This window comes from Convolutriloba macropyga, chromosome 3 (assembly GCF_964194025.1).
Source record: "Convolutriloba macropyga chromosome 3, txConMacr16.3, whole genome shotgun sequence".
Taxonomy (NCBI): domain Eukaryota; kingdom Metazoa; phylum Xenacoelomorpha; order Acoela; family Convolutidae; genus Convolutriloba; species Convolutriloba macropyga.
Window position 1 is genome coordinate 77,357,986 of NC_134470.1, and position 20,692 is coordinate 77,378,677.

Genomic DNA, 20,692 nt, shown 5'->3' on the forward strand with positions numbered 1-20,692 from the left:
GGGAGGGTGGGGGGGGGGGGGGGTCCAACTGTGAGAACCGCGCTTCACTCAATGAATTTATGTCTCCCAACCAAGATGAATAGCATATTTAGAGCGTAGTAATCCGTTGGGTCTTACAGAGAACTTAATACCGAACTCAATTCGAACTATATACAAAAATGGACATAATCGATTAAATGATCTATTGATCTATGGAATTTGATGCACGTCATTAATAGCTCTCAAACGAAATTTGTAGCAATCATCCTGTGGTCTTAATGCGATTTTTTGTCTGACCCTTTTTACTTTTCGTCCCCAAAAACGGGACATACTGGTAACGCCCGGTGGGTATTAAGTTCTCTGTTAGACCCAACGGATTACTACGCTCTAAATATGCTATATATGTTGGGAGACATAAATACATTGTGTGAAGCGGCGTTCTCAGAGGGCGTTACCAGTATATCCCGTTTTTGGGGACGAAAAGTCAAACGGGTCTGAAGAAAAATCGCATTAAAAAGACCGCAGGATGATTGCTACAAATTTCGTTTGAGAGCAATTAACAATTAATGACATGCATCAAACTATAGAATTGATCATTTTATCTATTATGTCCCTTTTTGTATATAGTTTGAATTGATCTCTTTCAAATTGATTCCGACTTACCGGCATAGAAGTACAACAACGGCATCTGCTTTTGCAGGGATGTATCCCAGAACGAATACATTTCGACAGGAGCAGTTGTAGCACTCCAACAGGTTCTCTCCCAGGGGAGTGTCTTTGTGCAGTGACACCTCTTTGTGTTTAGCCCTCACGAGGTGGTTCACAATGTGACTGAAAAAAAACATCATTTTCTTTAAAAAAAAACGTGATTTCATAAAAAAACATATTCAGAAAAAAGAAACGTCATTTCTAAAAAGAAACCTCATTTCATAAAAGAAACATCATTTTCATAAAAATAAACGTCATTTCATAAAAAGAAACCTCATTTCATAAAAAAAACATATTTTCATAAAAAGAAACGTCATTTCATAAAAAGAAACCTCATTTCCTAAAAAAAAACATCATTTTCATTAAAAGAAACCTCATTTCATAAAAGAAACCTCATTTCATAAAAGAAACATTTTCATAAAAACGTCAATTTTAATGTTTATATCAAGTCTATTAATTTGAACAAGGGCATTGGTGAATGATTTCAACATTTTTTTGTTCAAACATTAAAATCTCATCAGTTACTAATGAGTTTGCCCACTCAAGTCATCTGGCATTGGAGATTTTTTTTCTTTCCTTTTGGAGATATTTCTCATAAATTTAGCCATAACGGGTTTTCAAGTGATAACAAACCTCTGCTTCTTTTTAACCGATTAATTAAACCCTCCATATTTTAATATCCTATCTTTTAAAACCAATATCATTTACCCCCACAAAATTTTCATCAACTCTAACCCTAAGCATAGCTAATTTTTACTAATCAATAGTACCAATTTTATGAAGAATAGAAATTGGGGTCAAATGATAGAGGGTGAATTAATCGGGCTAAAAGGATGCGGGTGAATCTAGTGGTGGTGAAAAGGAGAGAAACCATTTTCCAACCCCAATTTCCATCAATCATCCCGTTGAAGGATGCCCCAAATAGGGTTAGCAATGTAGACAAAAGGCAATCTCCGATTATTTCCAACCTAAATTTGGAAACTATTTGCCCATGTTTCATAGCACCTCGGTTTCATGCGTGTTTGGTGCGGTATTTGGTTCTACCTCAATTAGACTTTACGGGTTTTTCTAAAAATGTTACGATAATAAAATAGAGCATTTCAATGATTTCGTGGGAAAGTTTTGTTGGGTAGCTCCCAAAAATCTAAGTTAAACATAAACCGACTAACGTCGGAAAAATTGTTCGAGTGACATGCGGCGCAATGTATTGCAGGGTCTGTAGCTTAGATAAACTTTTCATGGGTGCAAAAACATCAGCCGAATGTAGTATTCGAACCCGGACCACCTGAGTCTGACTCCTCCACCTCGACGGAGGTATTTACCACTCGGCTATCAGGGACATTTAATAAAGTCTCTAACAATCGGTTCTGTTTGAACAAACTTTATTTCAGAGTGAGAGCAATTGAAAACATAGCCGGCAGATTGCCGGAAAATGGCCGACGTTGATGCGCTTGCAGCAAATCGTGATTGAAACAGAAAGAAAACAGGAGAAAAATTGACCGAACATTTTTCCGTTTTCTTTTCAGGTTCAAAAAGTGTTCTAAATTGGCGTGCAGTTTCAGTTGGATTCTGAAACTATACTAGATTCAGCATCTAAACTGAAAACTAATAAGCTTAATACCAATGCCAGCTTGCAAACACTAATGAACTCTGATAATCTAATTTTCAATGACTTAATGATCGAGCCTTATCAGTCTATCCCGTTTCTGATTTTGATCTTTTGACTTTGAAAGTATTCACCACAATATTTGAATGCGTGAAAGAATTCAGTGTGCAGTTTCAGTTAGATTCTAAACCCATACTTACTTAAGCTAATAAACAGAAGGGTTTTAAGCTTAATAATATCAGCTACAATCGCTCTAATGAACTTTGATAACCTAATGCACTATGACTTAGACCGCGCTTTATCGGCTTATCCCGTTTCTTTTGATTTTGCTCTTTCGACATTGGCCGTATTCACTACATTGCCTGATTCAAAAGCTAACGCGATTAACAAAACATAGCCGGAAGAACTCCCGAAACGACTCGAAATAGAAACATTCACAATCCTAACCGTCCTAATGCATTTTCTATACCGTTATGCTAAGCATTTTTGAAACAACAACAGCAAAAATATGAGAAAACCAACTGACAAACCGATAGACCATCTGATAAAATTTGATTTCAGTTGAGACTCCAAAAAAACTATTGGTTAACGACCCTGTAAAACAGGTAGTTTAGAAAAAAATTAATTGAAAGACAAGCTCTTAAACCAATTAGAATTAGTAAAGAGAAATTCGAAGAACGGAAAAGTAGTATTCTCTAAAAAATCTACAAAATCTAATTGCATTTTTCGATTCATTAATCCGACAAAACGTTAAATGCGTTCTCTAGTACATCAGACAACCACCTAATAACTGACCGAAAAGTATTGAACAATTAAAAATTACTTATGTGAAAAGTGCTCGGTTTACATTTCAAGATTCTTCCCAAAAACTATTTAGCAAAAAAATTTATAGCTTCGTCTGCTAGATCGGTGACTTATCCAAAACGCAGGAGAGAAATATGAAACGAAAATTGGAAATTGCCAAGATCAAAAACCGAAAAAAGAAATTTGTGTAACTGATTTTAGTGCAGAAGTGCCATATTTAGAATTGGACTGTCACCTCATAGTAGCAACAGCTATAGAATAACTCTTAACTAAAATTTAACCGAGAAAAACTACAGTGAGAAGCGCAAAATCAGAAGAATTAGGCAAAACTAAAGAAACATCCAAACGTTAGCAAAAACTCGTTCGAGCCAAATTTGCCTTAGCCAATTTTCTTCAACAGAAACATCTGAAATGAATTATTATTCAAACCGAAAGACCACAAAAAGTGCCAGAAAAATAGATTTCATCCACACAACTCCGAAAATGCCATGAAAAATAGAAGCAGAATAAAAAGCAGGCAAAGCCCTTAAAAAATTGGCAAATGGTAAAATAGCTGTAAATAGAATCTTGAAGAGTAATATTTGCGTCACATGCACAAAAGTGTTTCCAAGCATACTATAACTAAAATAGATAATTGTGCGAAACACTTGTGATAGGAAAAATTAGGGTTAAAACTAAAAAACTGCTTGAAAAAATCCGCACGTGATCAAAAAAGTCACTCGCTCAGCAAACATTTTTGCACATATACTTTTCTCGCTCTCTCTTGAAAAACAATATGAACAGAAAACCAATCTCTCTTTTTCTGCTCTTCGAAATGTTCAGCCATGTGAACCAAACACTTAGTTTTCACATCAAGCAGTGACTTACATCCTGTTTTACATACGCTCCAAATTATCGATCAAAGAATAAGCACATATATTTAAGGATCATGGCTTAAAACTATAACACAGTCAACCTTCTGACTAATAAAGAAAAAAGCCATAAAAAGATTACAGAGATTCAAGAAATTTAAAAGATTTGGGAAAATGGTCAAAATATTAAAATTATACAAAATAATATAACAGGTGTAATTAACACACAAAGTTTATTTGAATTTCAGATTAAACGTCAAAAAAATCCAATTTTCAGAACATAAAATTAAACCACTGGCTGTGCATAGAAAGATTATTTCTACAAATTAATACCGAAAACGCACAGAACAAGGAAACTTGGACAAAAATAGCGAAAAACGGATTAGTTTGAGTACACTTTTATACCATAGCTGCCAGATTGCCAGAAAATAGCCGCAATAGCTTCGTATATCGGCAGACTATAAAAACAGTAAAAAAACAGGCCGAAAAACTAATTTGTCTTTTGATTGAAGGCTGATATGTTATATTTTGATTAAAAATCTGTTTAAGTTTTTGCTGCCTCTATTAGCTGCTCTCAAATAACCTTCATTTAGAGTGACACACCCATTTGACCTTATCTCTTTGAATTAAAGTAAACAAAAGTCAATTTAAAAGTGAGGAAGTCATTTTTGAGAGTGAGGTTAGTCAAGAGTGACCAAAACTTTAATCACGCGAATGAACAAAAAAACTCGCTCCATTAGGAGCGAAAAATAACGTCACGCACGAACGCACTTCAGTTAAATTGCATGAACGAATGAACAAAAAGCAGATTTGAAACGGTTGTGACGTCATTCGGTCGCAACAAAAATCTTGACGAAGAAATTTTAAAAAGCAGGACAAGTCCTGACCTACAATTCAAAGAATTTTCATTAACTAAGCAAAAGAATACAAATAGAACGGACTATGAGTGAATTGGGAAAAACCATTTCCAAAAATTCAGATAAAACAACAGAAAATCAAAGTTAAATTGACGCACGTCAACAAAAAAAACTACAACCGAGAAAGGGAAATTTGGCTGAAACAAAAAACTAGACCTAGAACGGACTTATAGTGAATTGAGAAAACCATTTTAAAAAAATTAGATCAAAATAATCTTAAAAAATAATCAATGTCAAAATGCTGCATGTGAACAAAAAAAACTAGCGAGAAATCGACATTTGCTTCAGATGAAAAACTAGGCCTATAATGAACTTTGAATGGATTGGGAAAAATGGGGTAAACCATTAAGAAAAAATCCGATCCAGAAATCGAAAAACAGTAGAAATCAAATTGAAATTGCCACTTGTGAACAAAAAATCACTAGCGAGAAAGCGAATTTTTGTTCATACACTGTTTTCTCTCTACTTTAAAATTAGAGCGAAAAAATTTCACACCGCAAAACTACTCGCTTTTTCGCTCCACTTCCTGTTTCGGCGTGATCAAAATCACTACTCCAATTTGACTTCAAAAAACATGGGAATGTGTGAACAGATCTTAAAAAATAAAAACATAACCGGCAGATTGCCGGAATAGCTGCGATAGAATAAACTTGCGTGCCGCATGATAGATAGAAACAGATACAGATATAAGTTGAAAAAGTTATAGACGCTGCTCAAAAAGCTATTTAACAAAATTAAACGATAAATTAATAAAGCTTTTTAAAATTCACTGCGCCAAAGTCTTTTCGTTAGGGACCCCTATTACACATATGAGTTCCTTTGATCTTAAACTAATTCAAAATAAACTTAAATTTTAAAACGCAAAAGTCATTTTTTTGAGTAAGGTATATCACTTATGATCAAACTCTAATCACGCAAAAAACTTTTGCTAGAGAGATTGAGAAATGACATCCCGCGCGCAAAAGCAGTTAGTGAGAGGAAGAAGTCAATCAGAAAAATTTTTTAAGCTTTGAGGTGTGAACAAATGAAAAACGAAAAAAAAAGAGCGTCAGACGACGAAACAAAAAAACCAAGAGCACCGCAATATAGCTCCGCTCAGCTTACAGCTTCGCAGCTATAAAAAGAAGACAGCGCCCCAATACAATTCAAATTAGCGCCCCAATACAAATAGCCCCAGCTATCTCAAAAACCTTTTTCAAAGTCAAAAAGTCTTTCACTGAACGCAGCGCATGATCAAAAAAACTTCTCTCGCTTAGAAAAATCTGTTCACCATGGCCGCTTTTCTCACTTACGCTTTTAGGTCAAAATGCCGAATGAACAAAACTACTTCCTGTAAAAAAGACCGATAGAAAACCAATACTTCTCTTCGGGTCGTAAGAGAGCGCCTAAATAACAGCCGTTGAGAGGCTGACGGCGGCTATTAATCACTCAAAAATCAAGAAGTGCGTGAAAAAGTTACTTGAGAAATCAAAAATTATTCTTGAAGAAAACTGCAAAACAGTCAGGCAAAAACCTGTCAGACAAAACAGTCAGGCATAAAAAGACACACATGTTCACAATAATTGCTTCTCATTCGAGAGCAACGAAACACATAAATAAAACCCACTTCTGTAAGAAAAATGAAGCCTTCAATTGGTTTAAATAACTAACGAAAGAAGTACAACCTGCTCGATGTATTTCCTCTTCCATTGCAAAACCACTTCTTGCAAATGTTACACATCAACACTGTAGTGGGTTCGTGGATACCACAGTATCTGCACGCATGCTTCGGAAGGTCTTTCGAGTAAAAAGACTCGTCGTCCTCTTCCTCTTCAAAAGTCAAATCAGTCATGCCTCTCTCGACCGATTTCATCGAATCAGAGGCTGTGTTGGTTTGAGAAGCTGTGCCATCGTCCAAAGTGAGCTAAAATTTGAAATAATCAGATCCGTTATCGACTTTTCCCCCATTGACAAAATTTTACCTTGTTTTAAAAAGCATTTTGCGGTGCACGAATATATAAAAGACTTTAAAAACTGTAAATCTTGTTCCCGATACATGTTTAATTTTCAACAAATTCCAACATAACCGATTGGGGTGGAACGAAATACGCAATCTCGAGTTTCTCATCTTTGTCGGTTGCGGAAAAAAACCCACGGAAAAATACCCCACATCATTGTAGATAGGGAATAAACCCTCACGGAAATAAACCCCCACTATTCTATTAAAGAGCTGCTCATTTAGTGCGTTTGGCCTAGACCCCATCTTTCTAAATTAGTTTTTTTCCTATCTTTGTAGGATATTGTTCTATTACTACTTCGACTAAGTTGGTGTCAGTAACAAAAACGGCCTAGTCATCTACAAAACAAGAGAGAAATCGACGCTTGATGCTCTTCAGAGTTGCAGGGACTTCGCCCCTTGCAAAATTAAGGTGTTTTCGTGGATAGACAAACAGTTTGATCTATTTGTTTTCCACGTCTTTCTACAGTTCATCTTTTGCTCTTATTCAATTTGATTAGCATCTTGACAGTAGATGCTGAAGAAGTGGACAGTATCATATCTCCTCTTAAAACGAAGGCGTATTTTGCAGCCATGAGTTAATAGCCACAATGTCCCCAATAATAGGAGCTATCGCTTTGCGGCTATTAATAAAAAAATTGGCAATGCTACAAAAACAACCGTCGAAAAAAATGAGAAAACCTATGCTGATGTCGTATCCGGTGACAACACCAGTTAAACAAAACCTTGAAAAGGAAGGCCAATATTCAAAAAATCAAATATCAATAAAAGTTGTCAGATACAGGGGATAACAGAAAATTGCAGTGAATCAAAGGGAAAAATTTAAACTAATGGGACGTATCACTCCCTTCAGCAACTAAAACAGTTGCAGAAAATCTTCTGCAGGCAGTTGATGTGAGTTTTTGCCAAGTTTTTGCCCAATTGTTTTACTAGGTTTGGATAATTTGGATAGTCGGAAGTAAGACGTCTAGCTGAAAGCATGCGCGTTATTTCCACAAATGTATGCAGAAACTGAGTACAGATTCGATAAGTGAAGGGTTGCAGTATGTTTGAGAGAAACTTATTTTAGAAACTTTAGAGCAGAGAAATGATCAGTGAAAATCGGTCGCTCGCTTAAGCATTCTTTCTTTACCGCTTGCTTTAAATCTTGAACTGAATGTTTTTAGATCAAAATAGCTTCTTGAAGAAAACTTAATTCTGTTTCTGTTATTGAATAACCTTGTCAATTACTTATATGACAATGAATTCCCTAACTTCAATGGATTGCAATGTTAACTTGGAAGTGGACAAAGAGCTCCAGAGCTACATAGATGCTGTGCTATGTGCGGAAAGCAGAAAAGCGCTCCAACAAGTGGCGTTAATTTTTTAAGAAAAATCAGTAGATAACGCCAGGTATGCACACTTGCAAAACTTAATTGCAAACAAATGAGAGGGTGCGAGAGCAAGAAAAGTACAGATCCATAGATTCACTGATCATCAAGGATCCCCCGTTGATGCCGGAAAAAGGGGAACTGAAGAACTTTCTGAAAACATTAAAAACTTTTGCAACAGTTTTTAAATTACATTGTTTAAAGTAATCTGAGAGCGTATCACGTGTTACCAGCCGAGCGTGTACTGCCTGGTAACCTTACGCCTCCAGTTATTTGAAAAATCGTGCAGTTCCATGTAAATGATAAACTTTACAAACTTAGGAGACAACACAAAGCAGATTCCAAAATCAGCCTCTGCCCAAATAATACTGGGAATGGTAAATTGATTTATATTAATGAGCGCTTGCCTCCTATTGAATCAATGATCAAATTTGCAGCTGAAGACATGAATTATGTAACCTCTACTTATAAATGTGCAGTGTCTGTTCTGATCCCAGTGACCCAAACGGCATCAACAAACAGTTTGTGCCTGTAAATAATATTGAAGATCTGAACCAAAATCAAAACCCGTTTTTAAAGAAAACCACAATGCATAACTACTCGGGCAAAAAAACAAAACTAATATCACTAATCCGTTCAAGAGGAAATCAATTGCAGTAAATGATGGAAGTTTTTATAAAGCCAAAGATATTAAATCACCCTCAGACAAGAAACTATGTGAAGTTGCTGTGTCAGATGATAGTGTTCAACCTGTTAAATAAGTATACCTGTTCGGTGTTTTAAGATTCTAAATCTCCTGTTTTGATGATACGTTTAATAAGTTAAAATTTCATTTCTGTTCTTTTAACCTCAGCAAAGACTCATATCTTATTATTGAAATGACATAAATAAATTTCAGTCGCTTGTATTGTTAATGATTAACTGACAGCCAAGAAGTTTCCCAAAAAGTGACGCAATACAAACCCGAAATTAAACCTGAGGGAAGGGAGGGGGACGAAAGGGAAAAAGTTTTTTATTTAATGAATTGCTTTTAAATGCTGACTCAAAGAGTTTGCCTGATGCGATTGTCCGCATTTAGCGAAAAGCTCTAAAAAGTTTAAAACTAGGTTTTCAGTATCTCTGATTAGACTTAGGTTGACCTCTTTGCAACAACTGATTGTCTGTACTTAGCAATTTGGACACCTGACAATTATTTAACAGAATTGACTGACATACGTAGTTTACTGGATGCTATTGTCCGCAAATTGTTAACTTCACTTCTTTGTCATTAGGGTTTAACTTATCTCAAAAAACTTTTTGAAACTTATCTCAAAAAACTTTTTGAAAAACTTCTTAGCAAAGATAACGTCTCCACGAATAGACTCTTTCAAAAATTTGTGAGCCAAATTAAACCGGAACAGAAAGCAACAACCGCTGTTAAATCCAAACTACCAAATGCCACTCAGATAAACTCCTTTTTCTCCGGAAATGGGCCAAACTCGCCGCAAAAACAGCCTGCCATGGAAACCTAAACCACGTGAGAGAAATAGGCAACACATAATCTGCAACCAATCCAAGTGACGCAATGCAAACCCGAAATTAAACCCGAGGGAAGGGAGGGGGACGAAAGGGAAAAAGTTTTCTATTTAATGAATTGCTTTTAAATGCTGACTCAAAGAGTTTGCCTGATGCGATTGTCCGCATTTAGCGAAAAGCTCTAAAAAGTTTAAAACTAGGTTTTCAGTATCTCTGATTAGACTTAGGTTGACCTCTTTGCAACATATGATGGTCTGTACTTAGCAATTTGGACACTTGACAATTATTTAACAGAATTGACTGACATAAGTAGTTTACTGGATGCTATTGTCCGCAAATTGTTAACTTCCTTTGCAGGTTTTTAATGCGCACTTATTAGAAATTTTGAAACAAAAAAGTGAAATTCAATTTAAGATAACACAAGAAGCCATAAGAAAGTGTAAAATGTTACAGCAAGTGCTAGGGAAACTTCTCATATGAAATGAAAGATTTATTAATGCTTCAAAACATTCGCTCGCTAGGCGCTAATTACAATGAACTTAAAATGAATGTCAAACACATCTACAACGAAGTTTCGTTCATTGCTCTGAATGAGACTTGGTTGAAACCAATATCCAATCTATCAAATTTTTGTCAAGATAAAGGAAAAAAAATATTTTAACAAGTAGCCGACAGAGAGGCAAATGTGGTGTTGCAATTATGTGTCGTGATAAAATTAAATATTAACATGGGGGACGTTTAAAGAGACCAATCTACCTGATTTACAAATTCTACTGAAAAAACTTACTTTTCCGGTCAAACCATGTTCATAACTCTTATATAAAGCTAAATTGAGAGATGTAAAATTTCAGGATGAATTGATGACTCAATTAATAGAAACTGGGAATCATAATAATGCAAAACAAAGTTTTTAGGGATTTCGATCAAGATTTCAATAGAACAAGTCTACAATAACAAGAGAGCTGATCAAAACTGGGCTTCAACTTAGTCCCAACACCAACTGCAACCACGAGAAATACAACATTACCGAAAACTACTATTGATGTAGTTTTCGCATATTTTATTTGCGAAACAAATGTAATTGAAACTACCATAACAAATCACTGTAGTATCATAATTCGAACAAAAAAAATCTCACAAATGATGCAAACTCGAAAAGAGGAAAATTGGAGAAATTCGCCAAACAAACAGCACAAAATGCAAGCACTTCTTAATTGTAGTCTGACATCTAAACTGAAAGAGGAAAAACCGTTCGTCGCAACAATCCTCAGCACAGGAAGCCATCCGTAAAATTGAAGATTTACTGTCGTTTGCTTTAGACGAAGTAATACCTCCTAAACAACTCAAATAAATCCAGAGATGCAGGATAAACAACGAGGTGAAGAACTCTAGCTAAAAATCAAAAATGCTTTCAAGCTTATCTCAAAAAACTTTTTGAAAAACTTCTTAGCAAAGATAACGTCTCCACGAAAACACTCTTTCAAAAATTTGTAAGCAAAATTAAACCAGAACAGAAAGCAACAACCGCTGTTAAATCCAAACTACCAAATGCCACTCAGATAAACTCCTATTTCTCCGGAAATGGGCCAAACTCGCCGCAAAAATAGCCTGCCATGAAAACCTAAACCACGTGAGAGAAATAGGCAACACATAATCTGCAACCAATCTCAGAAATAGAAATTCACAAAAAACTCAAAAAAACTTACAAATAAACTTAGCCTTGATCACATGGGTTTTTCGAACAATAATGCAGTCTATCAAGAATTCCTAAAAATTGGCTAAACAACTCTCAAATAAACCAATCCAGAGATGCAGGATAAACAACGAGTGAACTCTTGCGTGAAAAATCAAAAACGTTTTCAAGCTTGTCTCAAATCGGTCACAGATAAAGACAGAAAACGAAGAAACATTACAAAAACTCTAGTCCAGAAAATTAAATACAATTTTTGTTGAAAAATTTTTAGAAAAGATAACGATTCCAAGAAGACTCTTTCACAAATTTGTAAACAAAATTAAACCGGAACCGAAAGCAACAACCGCTGTTAAACCCAATCTACCAAATGGCACTCAGATTAACTCCCATTTCTCCGGAATTGTGGAATTGGGCCAGAATTGCCGCAAAAAAAGCCTGCCATGAAAACCTAAAGCACGTGAGAGAAATAGGCAAAACATCATCTGTAATCAATCTCAGAAATAGAAATTCACAAAAAATCAAAAAAACTTACAAATAAACTCAGCCTTGATCACATAGGTTTTTCGAACAATCTTAAAATTGCTGCGCCAACTATTTTTTCATGTCTTTGCGATCAATTCAATAAAAAATGGATAGCAAAGTCTATCCAGAATTCCTGAAAATTGCCAGAGTAAACAAAGAAGGTCATCTAACTGACCCGAGAACATACCGGCCAATATCACTCATGTCATTATTTGGAAAACTTTTTGAAAAACTCCTGCATTCAAGATTGATGTCTTTCCTAATTAAAAACGATCTATTGTCAAAAAACAACTAGGCTTCATTAGTAAACGATCAACAATAGATGCTTTAGTTGAGGTAGCTGAACGCATTTGTGACCTGAGATCTAAAAAACAGGTTGCTCACTGCACTTGCTGGATCTATCAAAAGCATTTGACACTGTAGATCATAAACTGTTAATCAGGAAGTATGAAATCTATAGACTACGAGGTAGAGCATTGAACATCCTAACATCGTATTTGAGTAACAGTAAACAATTTGAAGACTTTAATGGCGAAACATCAAGCAATCTAGGGGTTAACTCCGGAGTATCAAAAGGTTCTGTTTTGGGACCACTTCTATTTCTATCAACACTTCTATTTCAACAATTTACAAAATCATGATTCCATATTGCTTTTAATGTATATTTCATGAGAGTCCATCAGCCCGCCGTCGGTTTTTTCGACCACTTTGCACAACTGACCTTAAATGATCTATGCTTTATGATGGACAATATTCAAGCCACCTCTCAAGCTTCCCTTTGTAAAGGTTTTGACAAAATACCAGGTGACTTTCTTGGGATGGCTACAGATAATTTAACTTATCATGTCATGAAACTCTTTCAAAGCATTGCTGAAACTGCGACATACCCAAAATTATGAAAAAGCAATTATATACAAACTTTTTAAACGGGCTCCAAATTCTCTATTCGGTCTTACCGTCCAATTAGTAACTTAAGTAAATTGTCCCTAGTGCTTGAAAGAATTCCTTTTAATACTCTATATCCTTTCGTTGGAAAGATAATCTCTCCTAGTCAATTCGGATTTATGAAAGGACGCTCAACAATATCTCAACTTACATTATATCTTGATGAAATTTACAAAGCTTATGATAAAGATGATGTATTTTGACTAAATCTAGATTTCCGCAAAGCGTTCGATTGTGTCAAACATTCAATACTTTTGAAAAAATTGGGAAGCTTTGGAGTTCGTGGAAATTTATTACGATTGCTAGCTTCTTATTTCACGAACAGAGAATATTGTGTCAAGGCTGAAAGTTATTTATCTTCATGGGCCTCCGTTTCAAGCAGTTCCACAGGGATCGATTTTGGACCATTGCTATTTCTAGTATTCATAAATGACCTTCCTTCCGCTGGTGTGTCAAATTATTATCTCTTTGCTGACGATGGGAAAGCAATGAATAATGATTTGAAGACTTCACAAAACTAATTGCTGCCCTATTTGAATTGGGCCACGAAAAATTCAATGCTGTTTAATGTTTCCAAAACTCAATTTTTATTGGTTGGAAAGACCAAGGACTACTGCTCTTTAAATAATGAGGTGAAGTAGTTCATCCCGTGAAAACAGTAAAAGATTTAGGTATCTATGTTTCTGGAAAACTTACATGGAACGTCCCTATATTGAGAAGACTTGGCTTATGTTTCTCTCTTCTGAAATCACTCAAGAAATCTACGTCTTGACTTACCTCTCCAAACGAAGTTAACAATGTACAAATCATTCCTTTTGTCAACTCTCCTTTACAGATCTGAGATATGGTCTCCCACCTGATTTGAACTACTAAAATTAGAGTTTTCAAATTAAAAGCAGTAAGTGGATTTGCTCATCAAGCTCGTATCGAGACAGACCTTAAAGTGTAAATTATTACCGATTTGCTGCCCGCAGCAGTTCAAAGATCTTACAATGCTGAACCGAATCTTGACGGGCAAATTTGATTTAAGTGCTATGCAACTCATCTAAATTCAATACAATCAACGATTGCGAAGCTCGTCCAAACCAATTTTGATTTTGAATGGAACAAAGAAATCCATATGTAAAAAAACTTTCTGTTTAGAGCTGAGACTGGGAAATTTAGCTTAAACGACTACGAGTCTCAACATTTTTATGGATTCCTGTCTTTTTAAAAGTAAACTTTGAACTCTTTTACATGCTTTTATTAATGAAAAATTTGACAATAATCATTTTAGATGTTTATTCTGATTTCCTTTGATCTGTAACGCCTCATAAAGCAATTAAGTCTTTTACTACTACTACAAGGTGATCTCGTACTTCATTCTGAAGACACTACAATTGTTGGCGAACTAAAAACAAATTATGATTTGACAGCTGTGGAATTATGGAAGTCCAAAACAAAAGAGATCACATTTGGGTTGAAAACGCCTTCTGAATTGAAGTGGAATGAAGTCAAACTAACGCAACCCGGATATGAAAATTACTTGGCGTTTGGTTAGATTAAGATCTTAATTTACTTAAAACATTTACGAGTAAAAAAATGCAATAAGTTCATCTCTCTTCTATCAAACAAATAAAAAATTATCAACCAGCTTGATAAATATCTTGAAAATGTATGTTCAACCCATCCTTCAATACGGATGTCTTCTTTAAGACACAGCCTCAAAAAGTCATCTAGGGGCTCTTCAAAGACAGCAAAACTATCTCATCCGAATAATTTTCGGCTGAAACGAACTAATGAAGTGAGAACCTATCTAAAAAAATATTCCATTCTCTCGATATTTGAGTTTCATGTATACGAATTGCTTAAACCACTTTGCAAAACAGTTCGCAGAGAAAATCACAGTTCATTGGTTAAAAATTTCATATCTACCTCTGAAATTAAAAGATGCCTTTATGATCAAAGACCCAAATCACAAACTAATGAATATAAAATGACAACGGCTAAAAAGGACCGAAACACGGATACATATATTGTTCAACTCAATCTTTAATTTGGACCGACAGATTTTGAGAGATATTATAAGTGTTGAGGACAAGAAACTGAACAATTTTGTCCACAATTTCAGAGATCTGTATATAGTAGACTCAGTATTTCACCAATTTGTTTTGGCAAGAGCTTCTTAAAAATATGAACATTTTCTTTTAACTGATATTAATCATTATTTTTCTGGGTTTAAAAAAAAAGAAAGTAAGAAGGACAAAATGTCTTGTAATTGAGCGACCCTTTTGAAAATCTTGTACGGGGTCTGAAAACAGGCTTCTAGCTTAATTGACGTACGTGATGTATGAATTGTAACATAATTAATCGAATTCATTATTATTATTATTATTTTGCCAGTCCTTATTATGCCACTGAATTAGTTTTCCATCAGATGAGGTTTGATATTTCTCTCAGCTAGCCTAACATTTCATAGATAGTCCATCCATATGTACCAGCAGCGGTCGATTTAAAGATGCAGAATAAAATAATTGATCCGTTGCTGGAATAAACTTTCACGAAAAGGTGATCAGAATTGAAACTGAACAGAATGTAGTCCGTTTCCATAAGATTTTCCATGGCTATGAGTACAATATCCTTGATTGTAGTTGCTCCGTGGCGGCTGGACGAAATGCCTCATTTGCTTTGATGTTTCTCAGCATGCTATTTTGTTTTCAAAAGTCATCCATTTTCTAGCACTTCTAGCGTCAGATTCATCACTTGAATCAAATCCTCAACTGATGAGTTGTCATTGTGTTTTAAGATTTTTGTTTTCTTGCTTGGATAGCTTGTCGCTGATGAAGACTCAAACCTCTGAGCGCTTCTTCGAAGAGAGTAAGCATGAAGTTTTGCGGATTTCAGAATAAAGCTTTCGCTGATACCACGTTCGGTGCTGAATAGCAAGGTAAAAGATCGTTTGTCCGGATTGAATGTACCAAACGGAGTAGCTTTAAACAATTTTTGGTCTGGGGGTCATAAACGTCACCGAGGGGTCAAAATAGGACCAGTTTGAAAAAAGTAGTAGTAGAGAAGGATTTAGAGCCAGCGTAAGGTTTTCCACCTTGTTTGTTGGTCGTTTGTTAGAGCAAATTTACCCATAGGCTCACAGTTTCTCCATCTGCATAGAATTATCCACGTGCAATTGTTTTCTTGGTTGTAGTTGAATTCAAAGACTGGCCAGTATATTTTTGTCAGAGTTCATAACAATACCGAATTTTTTTTGTAAGACGTTGGACACCCAGTTGACAAGAGTCATGGTTCGCTTGAAGAAATTGTCGACAATTTTCGCCAGTCTCGACTTCTGCATTCTGAATTCTCCCCTTCCTGCTAGTTTACAGAGCTTGCAGGGTAGTTTTAATTGTTGATGGGAGTATAATTGTACTCCCCTTTCAAAAGGGAAAGTAGATACAGCAGGTGCTGAATCTCACAGATGCCCAGTGGGAGGAGGTTTAACCATTTTAGGCAATGTTTGTGAAGCTCCGATGACTTGAGGATCCACCTTGTGGCAATTTGATGACTTTCAATTTCATGTTCTTGCAGGCCAATTATACTCCGGGGCCATTCTTCCGAAGCGTAGGTTGCTATGGAGACAACATAGCTGGTGTACGTAATGAGTCGCGTCATGCAATTACATTACACAAGATGTTTCATTTAACTCCGAAAACAGTTTGTGGCCTTTGTCGCTCTTAAGTTCTCTTTCCAGGTTAAACTACGCCGGACTATCATGCCTAGGTCACGTTAACTTCTAGTTTCAGAAAAAATTTGGCAATGCAGCGTAGCATTTGATTGCCCTTTGATATTCAGGACATGAGACTTTCTGGTGTTTGGCCACGTGCGTTACAAAATCAGTTTTCTGCAAACTCAGTGGTTTCATCATTTCTCCCTGACTTAGTACAATATTCATCAGCATATCCAAAACTATTCACTCTTTGCGGGATGACATCCAGTAGCTCGTTGATAAAGCAGCGTTCCTAGAAGGTAGCGCTCAGTGACACCACTGGTTACGTGTTTGGGCAGTTTTCCGTTTATACTAACTACTTGTATTCGATTACTCGGGTACGATGAAATGAGGCTTAGTAGTTTTCCACCAATTCAATGAGCTGTTATTTTTGGCAACAGTTTATCAAGTGGTACTGTCGAACGCTTTCTCGAAGTCTAGGTACAAAACCACCAGCTGCTGTGTTAAATAATTGTTGATGAATTCGTATACTTTGTCCAAGAAAACGAGTAGCTGGAGTGTAGTAGGAAAGGGGGCGTCAATCCGTTCATTGGACAAATGGCTTTAGTTTCTAATACAGATTACAATTTCCACTTGACCATAACATTCTCCATGTACATGGCTCAAGTTCGTTTCTTGCAGCAGCTTAACTGGTTTGCATGAACTTTATCTTTCACATTAGCAAAGATCAGTTTTTCAAAAACTTTTCAACAGCAGCTTAGCAAGCTGATTGGCCTGTAACATTACACATTTGCCTTGTTTCCTTCCGTGAAGAAAACAACTCGGAGGTTTCAAGCTTCTGAAGTAACAAAATCTTATGTTATATTCTTACGAAAACAGAGATCAGAAAATGTAATTTTTTAGAAAAACCAAACTCGTGGATGGAAATCAATTTATAGCTAACTTAAAATCTGACAATCTCAGCGGCCGTCAAAGGCACAACCAACGGAGGATGCTTGAGCACCAGACACATCTATATTGTTTTATTTTTATTTCCATAAAAGCATGTATCAGAGCTTGCAAGTGAAATCAGTCAAGAATGTTTCTACCTATGTCCTATCATTATTCATGACAAACTTTTTGCTGGACGCTTTCATGGCCAGGTTGGCAATACAGCTTACGACAGCCCTAGCGATTATCTTTGTAGAAAGGCAAAAGATTCCAAATGTTCATGAACATTGAGACATCAACGCTCGATGCACGGAGAAAACTAGAATCCATCAAATTGCAGCCTGATAAGAGCATTGTTTCTTTGGACGTGAAGAGCCTGTATATAAACGTCTCTGTTAGTGAAGCAATTGAAATAGCCTTGAGGAGCCCGTACTCTAGTGACCACGCAGAGACGTCAAGATCGACTTTGAAAATACTCTTCAAGCTAGCTGTGACAAATGTCTGTTTCAAATGCAATGACAGAAGGTTTTGTCAGGTGGATGGCTTAGCAATAGGAGCATCAATTGCAGTAACGCTGGCAAACAATTGGATAAAAACATTTGAACAACAGATCAAGTCAACGAAAGAGATCATCAAGGAGTTCTCTAAAATGATCTTGAGGCCTGCCCTGAATGTAAAGGTAGACTCACCTTTAGAGGAGTCAAATGTTTAAAATGTGAGAATTGGTTTCATGCAAAATGCCAAAATATTGATGATCAACTTTACGCTAAAATGAAGGATATGGTGTGGTATTGCTCTAATTGCCAGAAAATTAACAAACTAGACAGTGAACCCGAAACTGAAAGACAATTATTCGAAAGATATGTAGACGATATAATTTGTACGGTAAGTGGTGAACCGGACATCTTACTCAGAAAACAAAAACACCCTTCATAGGAAATTAAAATTCACAATGGAAAAGCCTGACAAAAATGGAAATTTAGCCTTTCTAGAAATGAATATCAATGTAAACAGCTGAAAAGAAATTAATTGCGAGTGGTACAAGAAACCAAACGATACGGGAGTTGTCTTGAATTTCCGTAGCTGTGCACCAATCCAACATAAGAAAAATATCGTAGAAGGAACTGTTCACCGCGTCTTTAAAAGCACTAGCACATGGCAAAATTTTTGACAAAACTCTGAAGGAAAATGAGAGCATTTGGCTAAAACATCAATACACTGAAGGTTGGACTTTAGGATAATCAACGATGCTTTACAAAAAACTATGAGTGAACCTCAACTGAAAATTGTTGACGAGAAGGTACAGCAGAGGGGACAAAAACCATCAGCAGAAGATGTTAAACTATTGTTTTTCCTGCAGTATCGAGGAAACATCAGCCTGCAATCCAAGCAAAAATTGGAACAAACGTGCGAAATGACAAACATTTTCTCCACGCGAAAACTACGAACATGCCTAACTTCCAAAAATCTAGTTTTGATAGCAACCTGAAGTCTCATGTGGTCTACGAACTCAAGTTGTTGTGGATGCGATTCCATCTATGTCGGAAAGAGGTGTCGAAATTTGACCACGAGAATTTCGGAGCATCAAAAACCGATTCACCAGTGGGACATGCAATGGAATGCCTTTAATTATAAGATAATAGATCAGTGCCAGGACACCGTTAGTAGACGCAAACCACAGCTGAATACGCGAGACGAGTACAAGAGCAGGGAAAGAACACTGAAATATTAAGTGCAGAAAGCATGTTCTGCCTGAAAAATTTTTGAATTGCCATGTGAGCAACGTTATATTGTTAATCAAAACGAAAATCTCTTATTCAAGGCTCATTTTAACAGTTTTAAAGGTCTTTTAACATTTTAACAAACTTTAAGGTGGAAACCTGCAGGAAATTTAGAAAAATTCAAAGATGTAAATATACAATCATGACACGTCACTGTATATACGCATATTTGTTAATATTTAACTTAACAAGTTTTTAACTCCTGACGATGCAAGTTATTGCGAAAACGTTCAAGTAATTTAACAATTTCATATCGACTTTTAGCTCTCTTTAGCTCTAAATTTTCTGCTCGAAAAATGAGAAAATATTACACGCATACTTGCTGTCGATCAACTTGGCTTTGAGTTTGCGACGGAATAGTGAAATCATTGAAGTCATAATCATCAGCTTGAGTATCAGCACCAACGATATCATCGTCTTCAGTGTCCAAAAATGTCAAGGGTGAGCTCGCTCCAAAAGTTTGGGAGCTCGGACCGTATGTAAATTGCTCGTCAGTCATTACTTTCTAAAAAATATTTACAGGTATTGCTGCACACCACGTACATCATGTATTTTTGCTATTGCTTGAACGTATTCTGCAATGCTTTCTGTAATGAAACATAGCAGGTAGCTCGCCAGAAAATTGTTGGGATATCACAAACCGCTAATCTATTTCACTCAAACTGTTGTATTTCTGTAACGGATTTAGATTTATGTGCTGTACAAGTTCACTCAGAAAAATCTTTGGATCTTTTCCGTTTGTGCCCCCACCCCATTAGTGGGTGCATATTATTTGCACCCCCGACGCACAAACCAGTTTTTTGATCTGTTCTGTTTTGCCCCCCCCCCCCCAGGGATTTGGAAAAATTAATTGGCTAGATAACAAGCGGAGCAATCAATTAATTTAATTGGCAAAACAAAAATCAATTATTGCAATAATGGCAATTATTGATCAATTAAATTTGAAGTTCTATCAATTATATATTTTGTAGATTTTAAAACAGTTTTGCCTTGATTTACCCAAAAATGTGTGCAAATGGTTATATTATTTGAATATTTCTCAATTATTCGATTTCTAATCAACGACGAAAACTTTTTTTAACACCCAAATCTGTCAATTTACATACGCTCTGTGCCAAAAGTTTTTGACCTGGGAACTTTTTCTCTAATTGCGGGTTTGTGACCTGAGAAAATGCTGCTTCAATTTCCGCCAATTACTGGGCAATTAATTGTGTCGTTCCAATCAATTATTGCAATTAAAATAAAGTAACCAATCAATTATTGCAATCAATTAATTGCCAATCATTGCAATTACAATTAATTTTTCCAAATCACTGCCCCCCCCCCCCCCAGCTTAGTGAAAATAAATTTTTTAATGACCCCCAGGCGCACGCGC

General features: G+C 36.0%; 1 protein-coding gene across 1 annotated transcript in view; it reads right to left on the reverse strand.

The window, feature by feature from the left end:
* The window catches only part of LOC142336475 (regulator of nonsense transcripts 1-like), a 59,179-nt gene extending 39,328 nt beyond the window's left edge, over nucleotides 1–19,851 (reverse strand). The window contains exons 1-3 of the mRNA XM_075385344.1: nucleotides 19,637–19,851; nucleotides 6,530–6,768; nucleotides 643–810 (exon numbers count right to left, since the gene is read on the reverse strand). Coding sequence (XP_075241459.1) covers nucleotides 643–810; nucleotides 6,530–6,768; nucleotides 19,637–19,816 — 587 coding nt within the window. The 5' untranslated portion in view covers nucleotides 19,817–19,851. The remainder of the gene's footprint in view (nucleotides 1–642; nucleotides 811–6,529; nucleotides 6,769–19,636) is intronic.
* Between the last annotated feature and the right edge of the window lie 841 nt (nucleotides 19,852–20,692).